This window comes from Chlamydotis macqueenii, chromosome 11 (genome assembly GCF_036417535.1).
Source record: "Chlamydotis macqueenii isolate bChlMac1 chromosome 11, bChlMac1.mat, whole genome shotgun sequence".
Taxonomy (NCBI): domain Eukaryota; kingdom Metazoa; phylum Chordata; class Aves; order Otidiformes; family Otididae; genus Chlamydotis; species Chlamydotis macqueenii.
The window spans coordinates 628,995-652,365 of NC_141566.1; the positions used below are offsets into that span (position 1 = coordinate 628,995).

Below are 23,371 nucleotides of genomic sequence, written 5' to 3' on the forward strand. Positions count from 1 at the left end.
AGCCGTGCATGCTGATGCACGTGTGGGTGTTTGCATGCATATATGTGTGGCCACAGCCTGCATGCTCACCCATACCATCCGTGTGCGTGCCCTTGCCTGTGTGGGTAGTGTGCACGTATGTGCACGGCAGTGGTGCGTGTGCTCTCCCACACATGTGCCCACCTGTGCTTGTGTCAGTGGAGCACCTGTATGTGCACGGCAGCAGCGCATGTGCTCGCCCATGCCTAGGCTGTGCACGTCTGTACGTGCGCCGGAGTGTGCACGCTTGTCTGTACGTGCGCCAGAGTGTGCACGCTTATGTGCACGGCAGCAATGCATGTGCGCGCCCATGCCGGGGGCGTGCCCGCCCGTCCCCGCGTGGGCGGTGCACACGTATGTGCACGGCAGCGGTGCATGTGCTCTCCCGTGCCCCTGCATGTGCCCGCTCGTGCCCGCGCGGGCGCTGCACACGTATGTGCACGGCAGCGGCGCGGGTGCTCGCCTGTGCCCGCGCGGGTGCCCGCCGTGCCCGCGTGCTCGGGGCCGTGCGTGGGCCGCCCGTGCCGCCGCGCGCAGCAGCGCCCGCCGCGCCGAGCAGGCCAGGGCTTGCGGCGCAGGGGCAGGGCTGGGGCCGCCCGCAGAGGCACATCCCGGCGGGGCCGCGCTGCGGGCCGGGGGGGGCTGCGGGCGGGGGCCGGAGGAAGAGCGACCTTGCACAGGCGGCGGCGGCGGCTCCGGGTGTGCCAGGTGTGTGCGCGGGGGGGGTGCCCCGCCTTCCACCACCACCCCCCCCCCCCCCGCCCCGGGTGTGCTGCGGGATGCTCGGCGGAGACCCGGCACCGGCAGCCCCGAGGCTGGAGGTGGGGGTGCGAGGTCCGCAGCAAGGGGAGGAGGGGGCTGCGCCTGGGAGTGGGGAGGGGGACGAGAGCAGCGGTGCGGTGCCCTCGCTTCCCCCCCCCCGCCCCACCCGAAACGCTTGTTGCTGCGCGGGGAGACGGCATCACATTTGCCGGCAGCTGCGGAGGGGGCGGGGGGCGGGAGGCGGCGGAGCCGGCCCGCGGGAGCCGCGTGGGGCCGGGCACGGCGCCGTGGGGTACCCCCCAGCCGGCCCGGTGCGCTCGCCCAGGTAGGTGCCCTCCCAGCCCGGCCGCAGCCCCCGGGGCGGGCGGGGCTGCCGTGGGGAGATGGCTTCCCTCGCATGCGGGGAGCCCCGCGCCCCCTTCTCCATCCCACTCCATCCGCCGCAGCCACCTGCTTGGGATTGGCGACCCACGGGCGCGGGCCGGGATTCTCCCAGCCCTTCCCGGCTGCCGGAGCAAGGCGGATGGTGGGAGGCAGCTGCTGCTTTTCATGGAGACGACCCCCTCCTCCCCCGGCCCCTGAGGCCAGCCCAGCACCCTGGGGATAGGCGCCGGAGGGGGGGCTGGCACAGGCTGCGGCAAGGGAGGTGCACCCCCATGCCAGTCTCCCACGGCAAGCGCGAGGGATGGTGTTGGGATGCCAGGCAGGGTGAGGAGGAGTTGAGACTCCAAAAAAAGGCGAGGAAGGAAAACTTTGCCTGCAAGGAAGCTACCCTGAGCTGCATTCCTGGGCAAGGAAACGCTGTCTCGCCTGGTTTCCAGGATTGCACTGTCTGTCTGGCCGAGGCATAAAGAGTGAGGGGCCATGCACCCCCTTTCAGGGCTCTTCCTCCTCTCCTGTGTGTCCTTGTCCTCCCAGGGCTGTCACAGGAGGCAGCGGAGCCCTGAGCCAAGCTGGGTGGGAAGATGGCCGAGAAGTTAGTGCCCGGGGACCTGTTCCTGCGGAAGACCCGGGAATCGGTATCATCCCTGGACTCGGACAAGCTGGCACCCATCTCGCCCGAGGTGGGTGGCGAGGAGTCATCTGACAGCGAGGGCGAGCAGGAGGACAGTTCCCACAAGCTCATCCGGAAGGTGTCCACCTCGGGGCAGATGAGGAGCAAGGTCAGGGGCGCGGGAGCCTGCGGTGAGGGGCTGACCAACGCACGGGGTCCCTGCCGAGAACAGGGTGGGGATTTTGCCTGCTCTGGGGTGTAAATCGGTGCCAGGCCCTTGCCCCTTGCAGACGCAACCCAGCCAGTGCCCGGCGCAGTGCCAGGAGGGGTCTGGCCCCCTGTGCCCTGTAGAAGGACGCGGGCAATGGTGCACACCCCACGGTGGCAGGGTCAGCATTAGTCCCATGGGGCTGTGGAGTGTAGATTTTACCCCATGATTCGGGCACAGGGGCTCTCCCATACCTGGACCGTCCCCCTCCAATTGCCTACATCCCATGTTTGTATCTCCTGAGTTCCCCCCGCCTGCCTCTAGGGAAAGGGGGCTCTTTCGGGAAGCGTCTGCCCCATGGATGCTCTAGGGGTGAGATTTAGGGTCATCAGAGTGCCATAAGCTCCTGGGATCACACACCCTGCTGCAGGCAGTGCGTGTGTGGGGCCTGGTGGGTGGCAAAATAGAGCTGGCATCTTTCCCAGCGCCCCAGATTAATTTGACTGTGCCAGCTCCCCTGCGGGCCCTCCTCCCACAGCCTTCCCTATATCCAGTTCCTCGTGGTGGTTTGCTGGGTGGATGGGGACATCTTTGAGGTCAGATTTGACACTCTTTTACCTCCTTGCTGTTGGCATGAGGGCAGCTTATGAGTCTGTGTGGAGCTTGCTTGGAGGAAGCTGTTTTGGTAGGACCTACAAAAATACAGTCTGCAGTGCCTTCTGGCCAAACAGGAGTGGGTAGCTGTAGGTGTCCTAGGTGGGGATGGCGGAACGGCCAGGCACCTCCTGCCTGAAGTGCAGGGAGGAATAACCTGGGCTGAACAGCCAGGTGGGAGGTGGGGAGAGGAGGAGGTTTTCCGGGGGGGAGGATCTGTTTTGGAGAGGGAGGATCTGGGCAGGACGAAGAGAGGATGCTCTGGGCAACGTGTAGGGTGAGGTGAGCGGTCCCTTTGCATCCCCTCCTGGCTGCGGGAAGGAGGCGGTGGTGTGAGTCAAGGCTGTTCCTGCAGTGCCGGCAGGCACGCGGGGGCTGCCACACTGCAGGGGGGACCGTCGTCCTGTGGCTGTGCCAGAAATACCCCCGCAGCCGGCTTCTGGCCACCCCTCACTGGGGATTTGGTGGCCATGCTGCCCTGGGGAGGGGAGACAGCTGGGAAAACACCACGGGGGGATGCAGTTGTGGAGTAGAGGGGTGCCCCTGGCCTCCGTGTTGTGTGCTGCGAGCATGGAGGGAGGCAGCGGGGATGGGGCGGTGTGCTGAGTCTGGTGGCAGCTCAGGGCTGCTCAGGGCTACGGCGAGCTCCCCTCCTGCTGGCCCAGGCCTGGCTGTTGTGCCGAGCCTGGCACACTGGCACAAGGGGGACAAAGCCCATTTGCCCAGGGGTGCAGAAGTTGCATGCTCCCAACCTGGCACTGTGGAGTTTTCCCCCTTGGCGGGAGACATTTCTGGGGCACTCGGTGCTGGGGGGGCTCTTGCCAAATCCCTCTGGCTGCTCAAGGAACGTACCTCAGTTTCCTCTTCTTTGGAGCAGGCTCGCACCTCTTCTGTGTGCTCCGACCTGGCTGCTGTGTGGGTGCTGTGGGCTGTGCCAGGGTGCAGGGTGCTGCGCAGGGGGCACAGTGGGAAGCCAGGCTGGTGGGCAGAGTCCTAGGGATGCTTAGCACCGTGCATGAGCCCTCAGCACCCTCCCGGAGGGGAGGCAGCAGCCGCTGGAGTTTGCTGCTGTTTGCCATACCGGAGGGGTTTGCTGTGCTGTGGAGCACAGGGGATATCGCAGGGAGTCCTCAATGCCAGGAGACTCAAGGGAAAAGGGCAGATGGCCTGGCTGTGCCCAAGTCCTGCAGCAGCAGCACAGGGGCATGAGCATGCACTGAGCCCCCAGCCCGGCAGTTAAAGCCCCTCTGTGGGGCTCAGGAGGTTCTGGCCTCGCTGGCTGGCAGGCTATGTGTGGGGAAATGCGGAGCTGCTGGCTCCCTGCTGGCCGCGGCCGCTGCCCGCATCCTGCCTGGCATCGGCAATTAGCCATGCAGGAGGTGATGCCGCGCAGCGTGCCTGGGGAGGCAGGTGGTGCGATGGATGGGCAAGCGGAAAGGATGTGGCTGGATTAATGGCCCGCGGAGCTGAGGAGAAAGGGGTGAGAGCTGGGTCGGGCTGGTGTTGGACGGGGCTGAGAGCAAGCCATGAGTGCATCCTGATCCCCAAATCTAAGTGTTTTCACTGTCCAGGTTCAAGGTTTTCCATGAGGATTTCTTTGCCTTGGTCCAGATAGGCAGGACCACACTTGCCAGCCTGGCTCCTCACCGGATGAGCCAGTGATGGGCTCACCGGATGGGCTCCTTTTTTCCCTATGGAGACAAGGATTTTGGGATGCGATTGCTGCTGCCACCTGGGTCGGGCTATCCCTGGCTCGTAGCCGTGCCATGGCACACGTGCCGCCTGTCCCTCTGGCTGTGGCCGCAGCTGCAGCAGGCACCTTTCTGAGCTGCTTCAACACCCCTGTGCACCCATGTGGGTTTGGGATGGAGGGTCACCGTTGTCTGCACCCCAGAGACTGGGGCAGTTACCTAATTAGCACACAGTTAATGAGTGAGGGAGAGCCTAGCTACAGGGCTGCAGCTTCTGAGAGATAACTGGGTTAGTGGAGGGGGCAGGCTGGCCTATTTTTTGGCTGTCGGTGGTGGCTGGGGTGCTGGAGGAGTTTTATAGGAGCCTTGCAATGTTGGGGAGCTGCGAAGGGTTGGGACTCCTGCCTCACTGTGTGGGGGCACCATGGTCCCTGGTGAAGGGAGTGAGCAGTTTCCCCCATGCCAGGATTTTGTCCAGCCCCATGGTGACAGGAGCACGTGAGGATCATTTTGGGATCTGCTGAATCCTTCCTGATCGCTGCTCCCCATTCCCTGCCCAAAATGCCCGTTCCTGCATCCCTTCCTCAAGCCTCCCCATCAATCATGTCTCCCCACTCCACACCCCCAGCTTGGCTTTCTCCAGGCTGTAATTGCTGGGGCGCCCCGCGAAGCGCTTTGTGCCGGCTTCAGCACGGAGGCGGCAAGCTATTGTGCTTGGTGACAATGACAGCTGCCAGGCGCAGGTGCCCCTACCGAGCTGAATGGCCCCAGGACGGATGGGGTCTTGCTGCCGCCCCCTTCTCCTCCTCACTGCAGCTGGCAGCTACCGGTTGCCTGCACTAGGTTTTGGGAGTGCAAGGGCAGAGCGGGAGGGGGATGCTGTGCTGCACCCTGGCACTGGTCCCCTTTGGGCTGAACATGGAGGGAAGGGGCAATGAAGAAGGAGGAAGTGCTGGCTCCAGGGTCCATCCAGACATTCGAGGTGCTGGCAACTGGTGGGGAGGGGGGGGGGGCGCACATCCTGCCCGCGTGGGCACGGGCTCTCCTGGCAGCTGAGCGGAGGCGGTGAGTGATCTGGCAGCTCTGCACAGTTTGGCTCCGGCTGCAAGGAGCTGCAGCGAGTGACTGGTTCTGGGATGCTTGCACCAGAGCCGAAGGGCTGCAGGCACCAAGGGGGGCATGGGAAGGTGCATGCCAGGGATAGGAGTGTTGCCCATGGGCTGGGCACAATGTGTGTAGCGATGGCGAGTAGGCGCATGGCTTGTCTGCCATTTAGAAAGGAAGATCATGTTCCTGCATCCCTGATGCTGGAGTACATCACAGCCGCTCAGTGGAGCTGGGGGACCGGCCAGCATCCTCCGAGGGGCTGGGGAAGGTCAGTGGGGTCATTGGTATGCTGAGGGATGAGTGCTCCTGGTCCTTGCTGGAGGCACTGGGCACCCCATAGGCTCAGGGTGCCCCAGGGATGGGACAAGCGGTGCCTGTGGATGTAGGGGTGCTGGGGCAGCTGCGGGTGTCCTGGTAGGGCGGTGCTGCAGAGCCAGGCTGTGAGGAGGGCTGCCTGCTGAGGGCCAGATCTGGCCAAAAGACAGGGAAAAGAAGGTAGGGTCCCTGGGGCCAGGCCTAGAAATCGTCTTCCTGCAGTGGGAGGGTGGCACGTGGCTCCCAGGCAGTGCATCCTCCTGGCTTGATGCTGGTGAGGGACTGGAGTATCTCTCATACGGGAAAGGCTGGGAGAGCTGAGGCTGTTCAGTGTGGAGGGGGGCTGGGGCCAGGGGCTCCTCAGTGACACGGATAGATATTTGAAGTGGAGGGTGCAGCAAAGGGGGAACCAGGCTCTTTTCAGTGGTGTCTGCCGATGGGACAATGGGCACAGATGCAAGAATAGGAAATTGCATCTGAACACAAGAAAGCACTTTTTCTACTGTGAGATTGGTCAAAAGCTGGCAGAGGCTGCCCACAGAGGCTGTGGAGTCTCCATTCATGGAGGTATTCAGAACTCATGAGCTGAGAATCTCCATGATCCTGGGCTCCATCTCAGAGCTCCCCACCAGCCACAGGCACACCGCAGCCAGTCGACACCAAAGCACATCTCCACCACAGCCGTGCCCCACACTGCTCCCAATCCAGCAGCATATGGCCTGCCAGGGGCTGGTGAGAAGACATCTGCGGTCATCCCCCGCAGTGGGACCGTACTGCAGGGCACAGTGATGCTGCCTGGGACCGTCCCTGCTGAGGAGGCTGCAACAGGGCAGGCTCAGCTCAGCTTGCTCTTGTTAATCGGGGCTTGCCGAGCTCGTGCTTTGGGTGTAAAGATAGCCCCAGTGTCGCCAACCGGATGTTTGTGAGGTTTCTCAGATGCGCTGCCCTCTCCCCGCTCACATTTTCCATTATGCAAGCGCTGCTCTTGCCCGTCAGCAGCTGGGCAGGGAGGGAGAGCTGCGGCGGTGCCTGCCAGTACCTGGGCACAAGGGGCAGAGGGGAAACTTCTATAAGCTTCTTGAAGAAGCTGCCACTGTAGCCTTTCCCACTACCAAACCTAACAGAATGGGATGCCTGCCAGCGTGATGCTCAGGGACTGGTGTGGCTGTAGATGGGGAAGCACAGGATCATTTCTAAAAAGCAGCTGAGGGTTGTGACTACTGGAGGATGAGATGTAGGGGGGTTTGTCTTTCTTCTGGGGGCTGCTTCCCTCATTCCTCTCCTTCACGATAATCCTCCATCCCCTTTCAAGCCTGAGCGGTGCCTCATGGCACCACGTAGTGGCATGTCAGGGCCAGTGCCGGAGTCTCCTTTCAAGGATTCTCCCCAGCACTGGGAAGGGGGATTTGGGGTGCTGCAATGACAGCAGGCTACATCCTCGGGGAGCGCGGATGCAGTTGAGCCTGTGGGGCTGTGGCACTCCCTGGGCACCGAGCCCCCTGGCTGCCCGGTCTCGGAAGAGCTCCACCGTATTGCAAAGCCTGATAAGGGTTCCAACTGTCTCCAGCCCACAGCGTGCCCAGCAGATGCTGGTGGCCCTACAGCCCCGCTGTTTGCAGGGCTGCTGGCTCTCCACTGTTGTCCCAGCATCCGTCAGCTCTGGAGGGGCATGAGCTCTGACCTGACTGGACCCTGGCACGTGCCTGGTGGGCTGCTGCTTTTGGAGGAGGGTGGCTGCCCGGGATGGTGCTGGTGCAGTGCAGGTTGGTACATTGGCGAGTATTCAGTCCCCTCTCCTCCTCCCTGTGCAAGGCATTGTGTCGCCACAGGGCCAAGCAGATCCCATCAGGAGCGGTGTAGGGCTGCAAACCGAGTGGCCAGCAAGTGTGGTGCCCACCAGCCATATATATGCCAGCATTCCTGAGTAACTCAGCCTTCCTGGCTCTTCTCCAGCAGCTCCTTCGCTGTCCAAGCTGATCCCAGGAGGAAAACCCTCCTGCCCCAGCTGTAGTCAAACCTGGCTGCACTGTGGGCTCTTCCCAGGGATGGTGGTGGCAGAGCTGGGAGAGTGGGGTGGGGGCTCAAAGCAGCATCCCAGGGCTCTGCCTTAAGGCCAAGGGAAGAGCCAGTGTTTTGGGGTGTGCCCTGGCCTGGAAGAAGCCCTGCTGGGGTGCAGTCCTGGAGTGAGACAAGCTCCTCCGAGCTATGCTTCAAGCCCCCTTGCCTGTGCTGAGCACACAGCCAGCCCGTGGCATGATTGCCCCTGGGGACCAGCCCGGTCCTGGCAGGGCTCATTGCCAGTGGCTGGCCATCCTTCCAGGGCTATTTTTAGCTGTGACTGCTCCAAGGCCCCAGTGCCACTTGCCCTCCACCTGCTGTGGCTGAGCCGGAGGTGACAGTTTCTCTGCAGACCTCGCGTGGTTTTGTTCTTGCCTCCACCTCCCCACCCTGCATCTCCAGGGCTCCGCCGTGCCAGGCACATCCCAGGCAGTGCTGAACCTCCTGGGCTGGAGAGAGCAGGGAGAATCCCGAGATGGGGCAGGGGAGGGCTAGGGCAGAGCCCTGCAGAGAGCTGGCCTCGGACTGGTGGCCGCGCACGTTGCGCATCGCTCTGGGCATCAACATGCTGTGTTGCTGCCTCTGTTGCTGGGACAGAGCCAGTGTGGCTCCCTGCAGTGCTGGCTGAGGCTTGCCAGCCAGAAAAGCTGTGATGGGGTGAGTGGAGGGCTAGGGCTCTGTTTGGGGTATGCACCAAACTGGCACCCCATGCTCAGTCAGGGCTGTGTAGCAGCCAATGCAGAGCTCCCACCCCCGTGGCCAGGGGCTGTCAGTGCCCCGGAAAGCTCTCTGGGAGAAAGAGGCAGCCCCTATCCTGTGCTGCAGGTGCATGGCTCCTGCTCCTGGGAGCTACAGGGTACTTAATAGCTACTTGCTGTAGGGAGTTGTATTATTGTGGTGACCCTGGAGCCCTGGTTGGGGCAGCAGAAGAGCCAGCACAGCAGGGGTGATGCCACCCCGGCACATCCTGCCCACCACTTGCCCCAAGTGCCGGCCTTTGCCTTCCCCACCCCTTTCCTGTTTGCAAAGGGGAAATGGGCTCGCTTGACACTGCCCACTGAGGTGCAGCTTCTCACCGCGTGGCTGGGTCTGCTGGTGGTCTTGGCAATCAGATGCCTCCCAGGTCTCCTGTCCTTGGTGCCAAAATCAGGGGTCCGAAACCTCTGAGCCACTGGGGAGCTGCTCCCAGCACAAGGCAGCACCGGGTGCTCCTGACTGAGACCCACAGACAAAAAACCGGGAGTGTGGGGATGGTTCACTCCAGTGAGACCCCGAAACAGCCCTCCAGCACCTCAGGCAGAGTGACTCGTGTGCCTGCCCAAGCACAACACCGCTACCAACTGGATCTGTGCCTCGCGATGTCAGCGCTGGAGGTGATGGAGCCTAGACGGGCAGCCACAGGCGTAAGGAGTTGTGTGTGCTGTGCATGGTGGGGCAGTGGGCATGGGATTGTGCTTTGCTGCCATGCCTTGAGCACCCTGGGGCTGTTTTGGGAAGCACCCAAGGGTAGGTGCGGGGAAAGGTGTCACCAAAGCTTCTCTGCACCAGCTTTGTCACCCCATGCTGGGATGCTGGTGATCAGTTAATCTGTATTGGGGGAAATGGAGGCATGCCCCCCATAGCCGCAGCACTGCCAGTGTCATTAAACTCTTATGGGTGTCATGGTGGAGGTGGTGAGGGCTCTGCTTTTTGGGCTCTGCGCTAGCCCGGGGCTGGCACAGTGCTGGCAGCAATGTTGCTGTTCCCGGCATGGCCAGGACTGTGACATCCTGGGGCTGGCAATGCCTTGTTGCTGCTGGCTGCCGGGAGAAATTGCTGCAGCAGCCACAGAGGTGCGGCTTGGGGCATTTCGGATCCGGCCCCCTTGCAGGAGGGGATGCTATCACCCCGGTAACCTTCCTGGCCGTATCCTGCCACCCGCGTGGTACTGGAGCCAGGCAGAGCTGAGCGCCTGCGCCCCTGCTGTGATAGCCTGAGCCACCGACCTGCCTCTTCTTCCTTCTCCTTTTCATCATGTTCTCCTGCTCCTCACCATCACGGGCTCCCCTGCGCTGCTCCTCGCTGTCACATGCTGCCTGTCCTTTGCAGCAAAAGCAATAATTGCAGCAAACCCAGAGCCTGTGCCTGCATCCGCCGCATGCAGACAGGTGTAGTGGAAGTGGTGTTTCTGGCTGGATCTCACCTGGCCATGGCAGGACCCTGCCCTGTCCCCCCCTGATGTGGAGCGGGAACTGCTAGGGTGCATGGTTTGTGTGTGGATTTGGAGGCCACAGCTGGACCCCCTTGAAAGGCTGTGCTCCCCTTGCTGGCTGTATTGCAGCCTGGGCTTAGGCAGCTCCGGGCTTGCCGTCTTCTCTGTGTTCTCACGGCTGAGAGGCTGGGGAGGGGGTGCGCTGGGTCCCTGGGTGCTGGCACTGGGGACGCCAGGGCTGTTTGAACCTGCATCAACACTTGCAGGCAGCGTGGGGACCAGCCACAGCCACGCTCTGCGCCAGGCCCGGGGTGCAAAGCGTTGATGGGGAGTGAAAAAGGCTTAAAACGTCTCTGAACTGGAGGCTGCAAGCTGGAGGTGAGCTGGGGGTGTCCTGATACGTGCCCTGGGATGACTCTCAGAGAGGTCAGGCGTCTGGGGGAGCTGAGGCTCAGGGAGCACCCCCGGTGGAGTTTTGGCTTCTTTGTGACCTTGGAGGCTCCTGCTACTCCCGGTGCTCTGGCCGTCTCGTTCGGAGATGGGGCAGTGGGTTAACACCAAGGCCAGGGGCTGGTCCATTTGCAGGCTGGTGGGCGCCTGGGTGCTGCCTCTTGCAGCACACGGGCTGGGCACAGGAGAACGGAGCCCTGGGGCCGTGGTGGTAATTCGCCGTTAAATGTGCCTTGTCGTCGTGTGCTGGGATCAGATACAACCGCTGTTGCGGATAATTGCAGAGGAGTATCTGAATGGGGCTGCCGGCGATGTTTAAAGAAGATACAATCAAAGATTAGGCAGTGCCAGAGCATCTCTGCCACCCGACTCGGCACAGGCTCATAGCCACATTGCAAACACTAATTAATTGAGCCTTGTAAACACCACTATGAGGAGGGTAAATATTGGCAGGTGCTGTGGATCGGGGAGGGCAGAGGATGGGTGGCCAGGCTGCAGGGATGTGCTGTGCTGGAAGGGGATGCTCTGCCTGCGGCGGGCTGCACTCAGCCCCCAGTTGTCCGCTCGGGGGCTGTGGGTGCCTGGCAGGGCTGGCTGCATCCTGACTGTCTGCTTCCCAACCTAGCAAAAAGACTGGGGCCGCAGTGCACAGGTAATGCCGCTTCCAAGCCGTAGTCCTGGTGGCTCTGGGGCACCAGCATCCCCTCCAAGGGAGCTCTCCCAGCCCCAGCTCTCCCGTGGTTTCCGGGGAGCTGCAGCAGGTCGAGGCTCTCCTGGGGTCTGCTCTGGGAATGGGGCGGAGGTGACTGACAGCTGTGGCTCTGTGCTGCTGGAGACCTCCAGCTGCTGTTACTGCCATGCCCGTCAGCATCCCCCTGAATCACATAAAGTGCCTGATGCCCAGGGTATAGTGTGTGGTGGACATCATGTGTCCTGCTACGTGCAGCACAGTGTGAACCCCAGAATGTCCCATCTGTGCTCTGGGTACTACTTAGCTCCTGGAGACCCAGGGATCGACATCACCGGAGGAGGGGGGGATGGCTTTGGGAGTCCTGGGGGCTATGGGAGCTCATGACCCTGTGATCTCTGCAGAAGAGTGTGAAGGAGGGGCTGTTGCTGAAGCAGACGAGCTCCTTCCAGAGGTGGAAGAGGCGATACTTCAAGCTGCGGGGCAGGACGCTCTATTATGCCAAGGATGCCAAGGTAGGCTGGAGGGGTGCTTCCAGCATGCTCATCTGGGGGACCTAGAGCCTGCGAGCTTGAGGAGTCCGAAATCCCTCCCTGGAGGACTGGGGCTCTGGTTTCTCCCCCACAGTCCCTGATCTTCGACGAGGTGGACCTGTCTGACGCCAGCGTGGCTGAGACCAGCACCAAGAACATCAACAACAGTTTCACGGTGAGGGAGGTGGTGGGGCTACCCGCCATGCCCCTCCACCTCAGCACCTTGAGGGGAGGGTCCTCAGACCCTCTGCTCTCCACAGAGCCGTGCGGCCCCCCGCAGCATGTCCTCGTGCTGCTGGAGGTGGCACCAGTGGTGGTGTGCCAGGGTTTGTGGGGGCTGCTCTCCTGGGGGCTGGCCAGCTGCGGGGTGGCCTTGCAAGGGGACACAGGGATGGTGGCTGTTGCAGGTGATCACACCATTCCGGAAGCTCATCCTATGTGCCGAGAACCGGAAGGAGATGGAAGACTGGATCAGTGCCCTGAAATCTGTCCAGAAGTGGGAGATTCACGAGGTGACGTGGGCAGGGGGCTGCATGGGTGCTTGTCTGTGAGTGGGTACCTTCAGGAGCCGGGGATGCCTGTGGCTGCCGGACAGGAGCTGTTGCCTTCGGCGCAGCCCCATGGGGAGGGCAGCAGCTGGGAGTGGGACTAGGGGGACTCAGAGGGGCTAGGAGGGAGGGAGCGCCAGCTGGGGGTCCCAGGGGACTGACGGGGCAGGGCTGTGCCTTCCAGCAGGCCACGCAGTTCAACATGGAGCACTTCTCTGGCATGCACAACTGGTACGCCTGTTCCCACGCCCGCCCCACCTTCTGCAATGTGTGCCGTGAAGCCCTGCCGGGGGTCACCTCCCACGGCCTCTCCTGTGAAGGTCAGCACGGGAGTCCTGCTGGGGGTGGGCTGGGCCTGGGACTGGGGCGAGGGACCCTCTCCAAGGCTGGCCTGGAGCAGGAGGAATGCGAGGTGGTGCCCACCGGCTGCCAAGACAGCACCGTCACCGGCCGGGGGGGGCGTTGAGGACCAGGGCTGTGCCTTCCACGGGGACCATCCCTGCTCCTCACCTGCTCCCCCCTGTGCAGTCTGCAAGTTCAAGGCACACAAGCGCTGTGCCGTCAGAGCCACCAACAACTGCAAGTGGACAACCCTGGCTTCCATCGGCACTGAAATCATCGAGGATGAGGACGGGGTAAGCAGGGGTCTCCTCATGGGGGACCCTGGCAGGACAGAGCCACTGGCAGCGCTGGAGTTGCTGTGCCCGAATCAGGAGCAAAGGGGACCCTGGCACCCAGCTATCCCCTGCGCTGTGTGGCCTCTGGGCTTGTCTCTGGGAGGACGTGGCCTGGGGACAGGTCCTCCACCACTTGGCATCAGAATCCCTTATTGCTCTCCAAGTAAGGCCCAGATATTTGCTGGGGACACCCCTGCCTTGCCCCACACGCTGGCTGCTGCAAGGGGCCGGGCAGGGTGAGAGGGCATGGGAGGGGTCCCAGGGATGCCTTGCCCTGCTGTGGGGCATCGTCCCCTGCCCACCTCTTCCATGGTGCCTGGGGAAGGAGATGGCTCATGTCACTGTCCCTCAAGCGTGCGGGGGTGGCAAGGGTGATGTGCCATTGGCAACTGCCCCTCTCTGCAGGTGGCCATGCCCCACCAGTGGCTGGAGGGGAACCTGCCCGTCAGTGCGCGCTGTGCCGTCTGCGACCGGACCTGTGGCAGTGTCCGGAGGCTACAGGACTGGCGATGTCTCTGGTGCAAGGCCATCGTAAGGATGTGTCCATCTCTATTCCCCCCACCATGGCACAGACAGCACTGCCTCTCCTGGGTGCATCACTGGGGAAACTGAGGCTGGGGGCTTTGGTTCTGCGTCCCCTAGCTTTGCTTATGCACACGTCCCTGTGTCCCCAGGTTCACAGCGCCTGCAAGGAGCTGTTTGGCAAGAGGTGCCCCCTAGGCCAGTACAAAGTGTCCATCATCCCGCCGACCACCTTGAACAGCATTGATTCGGATGGTGAGTCATGGAGGAGACAGAGCTGGGCTGTGGTCAGCAAGGATGGGCTATTTGGGACAGGGCTCTGAGCTCCTCTGCAAGCTTTGGCTTGTGGCACTGTGCCCGCTTTCCTGTGGGGCACCAGGAACACCACCATCAGTAGGCTCCAGAGTCAGTGCTCTGCTGCACCCTTGGTCGAAGGCTGCTGTTGCCCTGTGCTCTGCCCCAGGGCTCTGGCAGTGCCATGCTTTGGGTTGGTTCTTCCCCACGTGTGGCTTCAGCTTCTCCTGCCGGGCTGCCTCTCACGGTGCCCTGGTCGTGGCCGCTCCGTTCCGGGGTCATTGGTGCCAGCCCTGAGCTCCTGATGGGGGGAGCCCCCCATTGCACCCCGATGGTTCAGCACCTTGCAGGGCAGGATGAGGCCCTTGCTTGGGTTACTTCTAAGTGTCTGAACCTGAGCTGTTTTTCTGGTAGTGCAGAGCACAGCTTTCCCCCAGAACGAGCGGCTGCAGGGTGCTGGGGGTAGAAGCAATGAGTGGCCCGGGGGACCCTCCCCCCGCCGCCGTCTCCCTCGCCCTCTCCGGAGGGGCCCAGCTGGCCTCCGCTGAGCAAAATCTGTTCTTCCCCTCCGGATATTTCCTTCCTTGTTCTTTAATGATTTTCACCACTCAGCTCAGCCGGTGGCTCATCTGCTTCTCGTTACTCATCGGCATGCTGTCAGGGTAACAATCACGCAGCTTCTCCTGTGGCTTCACAGCCGGAGCTGCTCATGGCTGGGCCCGTGGTAGCCTCTCTGCCCTGTCCCTCTTGTGGTGGCCTGGTCAACCGAGGCTGGCATGGCCGTGGGGCTGGCAGCTGTGACTGCTGACGAGCCCAACTGGGCTCTGCTACCGTGGGAAGCAGCCCAATGAGGCCTCAGCCCCCTTCTCCTGCTGTCCTATCCACCCCCATCCCCGCTGTACGGGTGTCACTGGCAGCAGGCTCTTCTGCGGCAGCCCACGCTCTGACTCAGCAGCCCCCAGTGTCTTGCTTTGCCGATCCACTCTGTTTGGCTGGGTCGGGAGCAGAGACCGAGCGATGCCCGGGCTGGGCAGCAGTGGGCTGCGGGGATGCCGCTCCCTGTGTGGTGGAGACACTGGGGCTCCCAGTCGCACCCTGCGGCTGTGGGGCTGATGGTGATAGCAGAGCGGGCTGATGCTTTCCCCGCCGCAGCATCGCCAGGTCTGCCAAGGGAAGGAGCCAGTGGGCACCAGCCCATGGCCCTGGGTGGTCAAGATGTGCCTGAGGCGGGTGCAGGTTGCAGACCAGCTATCGATCCTCCTCTGCCTTGGGCACATTTCATTCCCCATCTCATTTCTTTAAAAGCACGGTGCTGGCTGCCAAGCCTCCCAAGGCTTCTGTGTCATTTGCACCCACCCTGCCAGAGCCGCGACAGGAGCCGACAGCAGAGCTGGGGGTGACAGCACAGCCTCCCCCAGGCTGCAGCTGGTCCCCTGTGGTAACTCCAGCTGCCAGTGCCACCCCTGAGACCACCCCCAGGTGGGAGTGTGCCCCACTCCTGTGTGGTTTTGTGGGGTCGGTCCCAGCTGGGCTTTTGGCACAGCGAGGAATTGAGCCTCCTGTGCACTCTTTTGGAGTGAGAGGCCAGGAACACAAGTCAGCTTGGTGACACACTTTGTGCCTGCAGGGACAGTGATGGAGCAGGAACCTGGCTTGGATCTGCCCTAGTGCCAGCCTTGCCCATCTCTGTCCCCATCCCACTCCCCCCATCCCCATTCCCATCTCTTACTCTTTGTTCCACCCCTCACCATTGCCTGGGCACCCTGATCACTGTCCCTCATGCCTGGGCCCAGCACCCTGCAGGTCAGGCACAGCATGGTCAGGGTGTCCATGTGGCCTCTGCTCTCCTAAGGTGACTTCATCACTGTCCTTGGGTAGGTGGGGGCTGGGGCTGGGGGCTCACGCGCCTGGGCTCACCGCAGGTTTCTGGAAGGCCACCTGCCCCTCAACCTGCTCCAGCCCTCTCCTGGCCTTTGTCAACTCCAAGAGTGGGGACAACCAGGGCGTCAAGTTTCTGCGCAAGTTCAAGCAGTTCCTCAACCCGGCCCAAGTCTTTGACCTCATGAACGGGGGCCCACACCTGGGGTAAGTGCTGGCCTGGGCACCGCGGGGTGGCCCCAGTGGGTCCCAGCGTAGCTCCCAGCCCATCTCTCCTGTCCCGTCCCCAGGCTGCGCCTCTTCCAGAAGTTCTCCACCTTCCGGATCCTGGTGTGCGGGGGGGACGGCAGCGTGGGCTGGGTGCTCTCTGAGATAGACGCCCTTGGCCTCCACAAGCAAGTGAGTGGGAGTGCCTGACATTGCCAGTGCGCTCGTGCTGCGCCCAGAGCCGGCACCAGCCATGGCTGGGAGCCCCGCTCTGTGCCCCAGGCTGCTGCGAGCAACAGGCACAGCGGGACTGGGGGGGGTCCTGGGCACCCTCGGGGGTTGCTCTGAGCCCCCCTGGCCCCGTGCCTCCCCTGCAGTGCCAGCTGGGTGTCCTGCCTCTGGGGACTGGCAACGATCTGGCGCGGGTGCTGGGCTGGGGCAGCCTGTGTGACGATGACACCCAGCTGCTGCAGATCCTGGAGAAGCTGGAAAGGGCCACCACCAAGATGCTGGACCGGTGAGCATGGCACGGGGCATGTGCCTCTCTGCTCTGCCTCGGCGCCTCTCGGGCAGCCTGTCTTCATCCCCTGCCCGTGTATCCCTGTGCTGGGGTGCTGGGAGGTGGCAGGCAGCTGTGGTCTCTGCTTGGCAGGTGGAGTGTGCTGACCTACGAGGCCCCCAAGCAGTCCCCCCCGGCCCTGAAGGAGGAGGAGAATGGGGACTCCAACATCCAGGTGGGCACAGCTGGGGACTGAGGGCTTGAGATGGGAGAGGGCAGGCTGGGGGGCAGGTCCCTGTTCACCCTGTCAGCTGATTTGGGGGCACACAGGGTGTGATTGCACAGGGAGAGGTCATGCAGGGGGTTCTTGGGTCTGGGGCTGTGAGGGGGTTGGCAGCCAGCTGTGTGTGATGAAGCGAGTCTAGCAGGCCTCAGCCCAGCACACCCACTTGATAGCAGGCAGCAGGGTAAGGTGGACCTGGTGGACCTGGCCGGCTACCGGCAGGCTATTTTGGACTCTTCTGTGTGCCCCCCTCAACTCCTTGCTTCAGTTTGCCTTCTGCTATGGCTGAGCATCCTCTCTGCCCGGTGGTGTGGGCACAGCTGCCCTCAGGGCTGGGGAGTGGGTCGAAGAGGGCTGTTCATCCTCGGTCCAGGGCTGGCCAGGCAAGGCTCCATCCTGGAGCAGGGCACCTGGCCAGCTGTCACGGCTCCAGCTGAGCTCCCCGTCTCCCCCCAGGCCCAGATCTCCCACTATGCCGACTCTGTTGCCCTCCACCTGGCCAAGATCCTGGAGTCAGACAAGCACTCGGTGGTGATCTCTTCTGCAAAGTAAGGAGGGGGCTGGTGATGGGGATGCTGGAGCCCCCCTGCCAGGGTGAGCCGTGTCCCCAGGGGTGCTGAGGCCCCCCCAGGCCGGGCTGTCCCCTGTCTGACCGCCAGCCGCAGCCGACTGTGCTGGTGCCTGGCAGATAAGCCTGGCACTGCCCCTCCGGTGCAGGGGAGCGTTATCCTGGCAGCCCTCTCGCCTGACATCTGTGCCCAGCTGTCTGCGCCATGTCCCTCTCCACCGACCTGCTGCCTCTCTTGGCAGGTTCCTCTGCGGCACTGTCAATGACTTTGTAGCTGAAGTTGGCCGGGCTTACAAGAGGGCAACGGAGAACAAGCAGGAGGCCGAGCTGATGGCGCGGAAGGTGGGTTGCAGCGGGGCTGGAGGGCTAGGGCGTGCTGGGTGGCACAGTGCCGGCGTGGAGGGGTGTCTGCTCGGGTGGCTCATACCCTTGCTGTGCTTGTATCAGGGTGTGCTGTGCTTGGGGTGCCTGGGCACTCAGGGTGCCCAGAGAAGCACAAGGTGCCCAGGCACTCGGGGTCCCCAGGCAATCATGGAGTCCCTAGGCAAAGATGGGGTGCCCTTGCGCTTGGGATGTCCAGGCTCTACGGGTGCCAAGGCAAGCACCCAGCACTGGCTCTGGCCAGTGGCTTGTGCCAGGCTGCTGAGTGTGGCGGGCGTCCTCCAGTGCGCCATGCTGAATGAGAAGCTGGACTCACTGGTGCGGGAGCTGAACGAGGAGGCTCAGGCCATTGTGGTCCCTGAGGGAACAGCACAGGTCATCCCTGCCGACACCAAGGACCAGGAGAAAGTTGGCAGCTTCAACCCCAGCCCTGTGCCTCGCATCTTCAAATCCAAGGAACAGCTCATGCTGCGGGCAAACAGCCTGAAGAAAGCTCTGCGGCAAATCATTGAGCAGGCAGAGAAAGGTGAGGGGGTGACAGGGGCTGGCAGCTAGTGTGGCACTGCAGCAGCCTGGCATGGGCTGCGGAGCCACCGTGGGTTGGTGCTGAACCCGTGCCTTGGTTTCACTGTCTGAATCCTTGGACTGGCGGCAGTGCTGTGCTGTCCAAGGGCATCAGTCCTCCTCTGATGCTTGCTGTGGCTGAGGGAGGTCTCCAGTGTGGGGCAGAGGAGCCACCCTGGGCCCTGCCTGCTGTGAGCCCATAAGGCTGACCTGGGGAGGGGGCACAGGGCTGTGGGATTGCCCAGGGCTCACTGTTATGGCCCTCTTTGCATCCAGCTGTGGATGAGCAGAACAAGCAGACGCAATCCTACCAAGGCAGTGCGGGCCCCAGCAAGAAGGACAGCTCGGAGGAGCTTAACAAGGAGGAGGAAAGGCTCAGTAAGATGCCAGTGGGGCACTTGGCTTTTTGGGGTGGCATGACGGTGAGCCATGGGGAGGGCTCAGGGTAAGAGCAGTTCAGCAGCTGCTTCCGCTGTCCCCTGGCCAGAGTCCCGGCGGGAGACGGTGACCTCTGCATCTTCCTCCATCATCCTGGACCGGCCAGACACCTTTGGCAGCTTGCAGTTCCCTGAAGACCCCAGTGCCCTGTGAGTCTGGGGTCCTGCCCACCCCGGAGCCCCTGGCCTACCCTTGCTGCTCATCACAGAGTGGGAGGAGAGCTGGGACCACCCTGCCTCGTGGAGATGGCCACTGGGGCATCCTCTGCCCACCAGCGCGGCACCCTTGGTGCGCAGCCCTCGCTCGCCCGGCGGTGCCTGTGCTGGGGCAGCCTGTGTGTGCCCAGTGTGGGATCTCTTGCTGCCAGCCCCTCGGCCAGCACTGTCCTCATGCCGGGAGCTCAGGGCTCTCCCTGGCCCTGTGCAGGCAGGCCCTGAGTGCACCGCGAGTGTCCCACCATGGGGACCGAGAGGGCTCCAGCCATGCCTGCTGGCTTGGGTTGGGCTTCCCAGTGCCAGCCTCTCTGGGAGCTTGCACTGCAGCTCCGGTGGGCTTCATACCCTGTCCCAAAGCGCCAGCCCAACGGCTGCCCGTGTGCAGCTGCGTTCCAACTCACCTGCCCTGTCTGCCGCTTTCAGCCACTTCTCAGAGAAATGTGTCATGAATAACTACTTTGGCATTGGCCTGGATGCGAAGATCTCCTTGGAGTTCAACAACAAACGGGATGAGCACCCCAAGAAGTGCAGGTTGCCTGAAACCCTCCAGATTGCCCTGGGAAAAACAGGGAGCCCTCCCCTGCTCTGCTGCCTGCACAAGGAGGGGCTGTCGGGATACTGGAAGCCGTGAGGTTGGCTCAGGGCTGCCGTGCCTGGTTGGGGACCCCTTCCTGCAACAGATTTTCCACCTGCACCCAGTGCCATGGTGTTGGGGTGAACGCCTCTGGGTGGGCAGCAGATTGCAAACACCCCAGGGAAGGGGGAGGGCTGCTGTGAGAGGCCAGCTGCTGATGGCCCCGGGTACATCAACAGGCACAGGAGGGCTTGGTGGGATTTACCCACTCTGCCCTGGATAGAGGGGACATTGCCATGCCGGCGTGAAAGGGTGCAAGGCCAGGTGCCACATGCTGCAGCTTGCGTCTCCAGGGAGGCAGCGCGCAGGCCGTCTGTTCAGCCCAGTGCCCTGGGGAGGGTGCAGAGCCAGCAGCAGGTGGGGAGGAGGCTGCAGCCCCTCTCAGCTGTCTCGCTTCACTCTGCAGCAGCCGCACGAAGAACATGATGTGGTATGGGGTGCTAGGCACGAAGGAGCTTCTGCAGCGTACGTACAAGAACCTGGAGCAGCGGGTGCAGCTGGAGGTACAGGGCAGGTGGAACAGGGATGGGGGGGGGGGGCGGCAGCGGCACAGGGGACCCCCAGGCTCAGTCCTCTCTTGCAGTGTGACGGGGTGCCCATCTCGCTGCCGAGTCTTCAGGGCATTGCTGTCCTCAACATCCCCAGCTACGCTGGAGGCATTAACTTCTGGGGAGGCACCAAGGAGGACAGTGTGAGTGCCAGCACTCTGGGGTGGGGGGGGCACGATGCTACTCCCATGGTTCCAGGGAACCTGAGAGCCCTTGGACAGGGGGCTGGGGTGTCCTTACTTTGGGCACATATGGGGTAAAAAGCTCAGTTCCCAAAATGAGCCCAGTTTGGGGGGGTGTCTCACTTGTCCTCTACAGAACTTTGGAGCTCCATCCTTTGATGACAAGAAGCTGGAGGTGGTGGCTGTCTTCGGCAGCATCCAGATGGCTGTGTCGCGGGTCATCAACCTCCAGCACCATCGCATTGCGCAGGTGGGGCAAGGGACCCTGTGTGGTGCTGGACTGCTTTTGAGGCACCAGCAGAGCTTGAGGCAGCTCAGCCGGGCTCCTGGCTGGCACTGGCATGGCACGGGGAGGCATTCAGCCCCGGCACAGTGGCAGAAGCCAGTGGCGCAGTGCCAGCAGCGATGCCAACCCCAGGATGTCCGCCCCACAGTGCCGCGTGGTGAAGATCACCATCCGGGGGGATGAGGGCGTCCCTGTGCAGGTGGACGGAGAAGCCTGGATCCAGCCACCTGGCATCATCAAGATTCAGCACAAGAACCGAGCCCAGATGCTGACAAGAGACCGGGTGAGCTTGGGGTTGCACAGCTGATGCAGTGGGGCTGTGCTGGGGCCTGAGGAGGTGACAGGCTGAGGAGGGGCCATCCACATCCTGTGCAGGCGTTTGAAAGCACCCTTAAGTCCTGGGAGGACAAGCAGAAGGGGGAGAGCTACCGCGCGGCCGTCCGGCCACGGCTCAGCTCCCAGCAGTCCATGGAGTACCTGACCGAGGAGGAGAGCAGCCTCTTGCAGCAGGTCTCACGGGTCGCCGAGACCCTCATCGCCAGGTCAGGCTGCAGGATGGGGGATGTGGTGGGCATGGGGCCGGGGAGCGGGGGGTGGGGAGCTTCACTGTGGCCATCCAGAGCTACAGGGGTCTCCTTGTCCTGTGCTGCCTGTCCAGCTCGGGGGAGCCCCAGCAGCTCCAGCCCCTCTTGTCCGCAGGATCCACAAGGCCGCGAAGGCTCACAAAGCTGTGGAGCAGGAGCTGGCACACGCTGTCAACAACAGCTCCCTGGCGCTGAGTGACGCCCTCTCCAACAAAGCTGTTGGCACCTCGGAGGTGAGCTAGGGCTGGAAGAGGGCGAGACAACCTTCACCCAGCTGTCCTGGGGCCCTGCTGCTCAAGGAGTCACCCCTTCATGCCCCCCCTCCCCCAGTTTCTCAGCAGGAATGCAGCTGTGGAGGTGGTACTGAGCATCAAGGAGCTGTATGCTGAGACCAGGGCATTCCTGGAAGGGAAGGTGGTGAGTGGGGGGGGGGGCAGAGAACACCCCAAGCCCCCCAGCAGAGGTGCCTGTGCCTTTGGCTGGCACCTCTGGGGGTGGCAGCAGAACTGGGAATGGTCCCTGTCCCCTACAGCTGGACTTGCTGCAGGAGGAGGAGGAGGCTCTGCACGGCCCCCTGAGCGTGCTGGGCCAGGAGCTGCAGAGGCTGCTGGACATCCACTGGCTGGGGCCCATTGCCCACCCGGCTGAGGAGGTGGGGGCACATAGACGGAGGCGCGGGGTGTAGCCCAGCGGGTGGCCCCAGGGAGGCTGTAGCACCTTACTCAGCCTGGCTTCCCGCAGGAAAGCACCAGCAGCACCAACAAGGGCAGCTTCAAGCTTCGCCTCAACATCCCCAAGCCCAGGAGGGACAAGGACAAAGAGAAGGTGCAAAGGCAGAAGACCAACAGTGCGCTCCCAGGTAAAGCGGGCGGCGCACCAGGGAGGGAGCAGGCACAGCCCACACTGGTAGGGACCCCCCACATGCTGACCTACCCCTTGGCCTCCTGTCCTGGGCATGCTATGGAGGGACTCTCTGGGATGGGGACAGGGTGCATCCTGGCTCTGCGGGGATCTCACCTTTGTCACCAACGGCCCCTTAGAGCTTAATTTTTCTGCTAATGGACATGCAAAGTCCCCCCAGCCCTGTAACTCAACCACCACTGCAAGGGGGAGAAGGGGGCTGTGGTACAGCTCAGCCGTTTGGGTAGGTCCCTGCCCCAGGGCTGGGGTTCTTGTTGAGAAAAAGCTCAGATGCTCTATAAGTAAGCTAAGGAGCGGAGAAACCTCTCCAGACTGAGCCTGCTCTGGCCCTGCCAGAGCTGGGGGTGGGAGGGGGAATGCTGGCTGCAGCCTGCCACCACTGCTGCCTGCTCTGCCGCGTCCGGCTGCCTGCGCTGGGGCCCAGGCCACCTCTGTGGTTTTCCTCCCTGCTAGCGGACAAGTGGGGCGCCGAGGAGGTGGCAGCTTGGCTGGAAGCGCTTGGTTTAGGGGAGTACAGAGACATTTTTGTCCGGCATGACATCCAGGGCTCTGAGTTGATCCTGCTGGAGAGGAGAGACCTAAAGGTACAACCCCCTTGTGCCCACTGAGGGACCCCCAGCCCTGGGGAGCACAGTGTCCTCCATCCCTCCTCTCCCCATCCCTTGTGGTGGGGCAAAGGCAGGTGCTGACGCTGCACTGGGCTCCAGCACCACAGAGCTGAACTTGCACCGCTTGCTTGTGCCAAGGGGCTGGAAGCGTGGGAGAGGGTTTGCCCTGGCCCTGCAGCTTGCAATGCCCTGTATGCCTGCCCAAATTGGGATCAACAGCACCTTGCCTCTCCCACACTCATGCATGGGGACATGGCTGCAAGAGGACAAAGGGTCCCTAGCAAGCACCACGCTCTGGCAGGGAAAGCACAGGGAGCTGGGCTTTGCAGCCTTGTCCTCCGCCCCACAGTTTCCCTGCCAGTAGTGGCCAAGGGCTGGCCTGGGAGCACATCAGCTCCTCTCCTCTTCCTGCAGGACCTGGGGATCACCAAAGTTGGCCACATGAAGAGAATCCTCCAGGCCATTAAGGAGCTCAGCAACCCACCCTAGGCTGGCAGCGGGGCAGCAGCCAAGCCCAGGCCCTGGGTCCTGCCCCTAGGGACCAAGGGCCAGGCAGGGGGGCACCAGGTCCCCCCCCATGCCCCGTTTGTGTGGAGCCCTCTGCTTGCCTTGCTTTGTTCGTCTGTTCCTTGGTGTCTCTGGAGCCGCTGCTTCTCCCTGAGCCTGGGGGTTTGGAAACACTACAGCAGAGGTCTAGCCCTGTAGACAACACAGCATGACTGCTAGTCCAGCCCCCGGCAGGATCACTACAGGAGCTTGGGCTGCCCTCTGTGTGCCCAAGGCTGGGGCCAAAGCCAAAACACCCCTTCACCACATGGGTATTTAGTTGTGTAAATATTTGAAGAAAGGATACTCATTGCTGCTG

The 23,371-nt window shown here is 62.7% G+C and overlaps 1 protein-coding gene across 4 annotated transcripts; it reads left to right on the plus strand.

Annotated features, from left to right (window-relative positions):
• The first annotated feature begins 609 nt into the window (after positions 1–609).
• Positions 610–23,371, plus strand: DGKK (diacylglycerol kinase kappa). 4 transcript variants are annotated; one of them, XM_086756397.1, is made up of 30 exons: positions 610–726; positions 1,699–1,943; positions 11,541–11,651; positions 11,764–11,844; positions 12,077–12,181; positions 12,405–12,537; positions 12,746–12,852; positions 13,300–13,425; positions 13,569–13,671; positions 15,633–15,795; positions 15,879–15,987; positions 16,173–16,312; positions 16,448–16,529; positions 17,034–17,125; positions 17,388–17,487; positions 17,812–18,052; positions 18,367–18,468; positions 18,578–18,677; positions 19,167–19,274; positions 19,784–19,880; positions 19,961–20,068; positions 20,244–20,357; positions 20,542–20,676; positions 20,769–20,935; positions 21,093–21,210; positions 21,308–21,394; positions 21,510–21,629; positions 21,719–21,836; positions 22,352–22,482; positions 22,921–23,371. In XM_086756397.1, the coding sequence occupies exons 2-30, from the start codon at positions 1,746–1,748 to the stop codon at positions 22,993–22,995; spliced, it is 3,471 nt and encodes a 1,156-aa protein (XP_086612523.1). In that variant the 5' UTR covers positions 610–726; positions 1,699–1,745; the 3' UTR covers positions 22,996–23,371. The 4 variants fall into 4 exon arrangements, with proteins under 4 accessions (XP_086612523.1, XP_086612525.1, XP_086612526.1 ...); XM_086756399.1 differs by having other exon boundaries at positions 21,308–21,391; XM_086756400.1 differs by having other exon boundaries at positions 22,444–22,482; positions 22,921–23,014.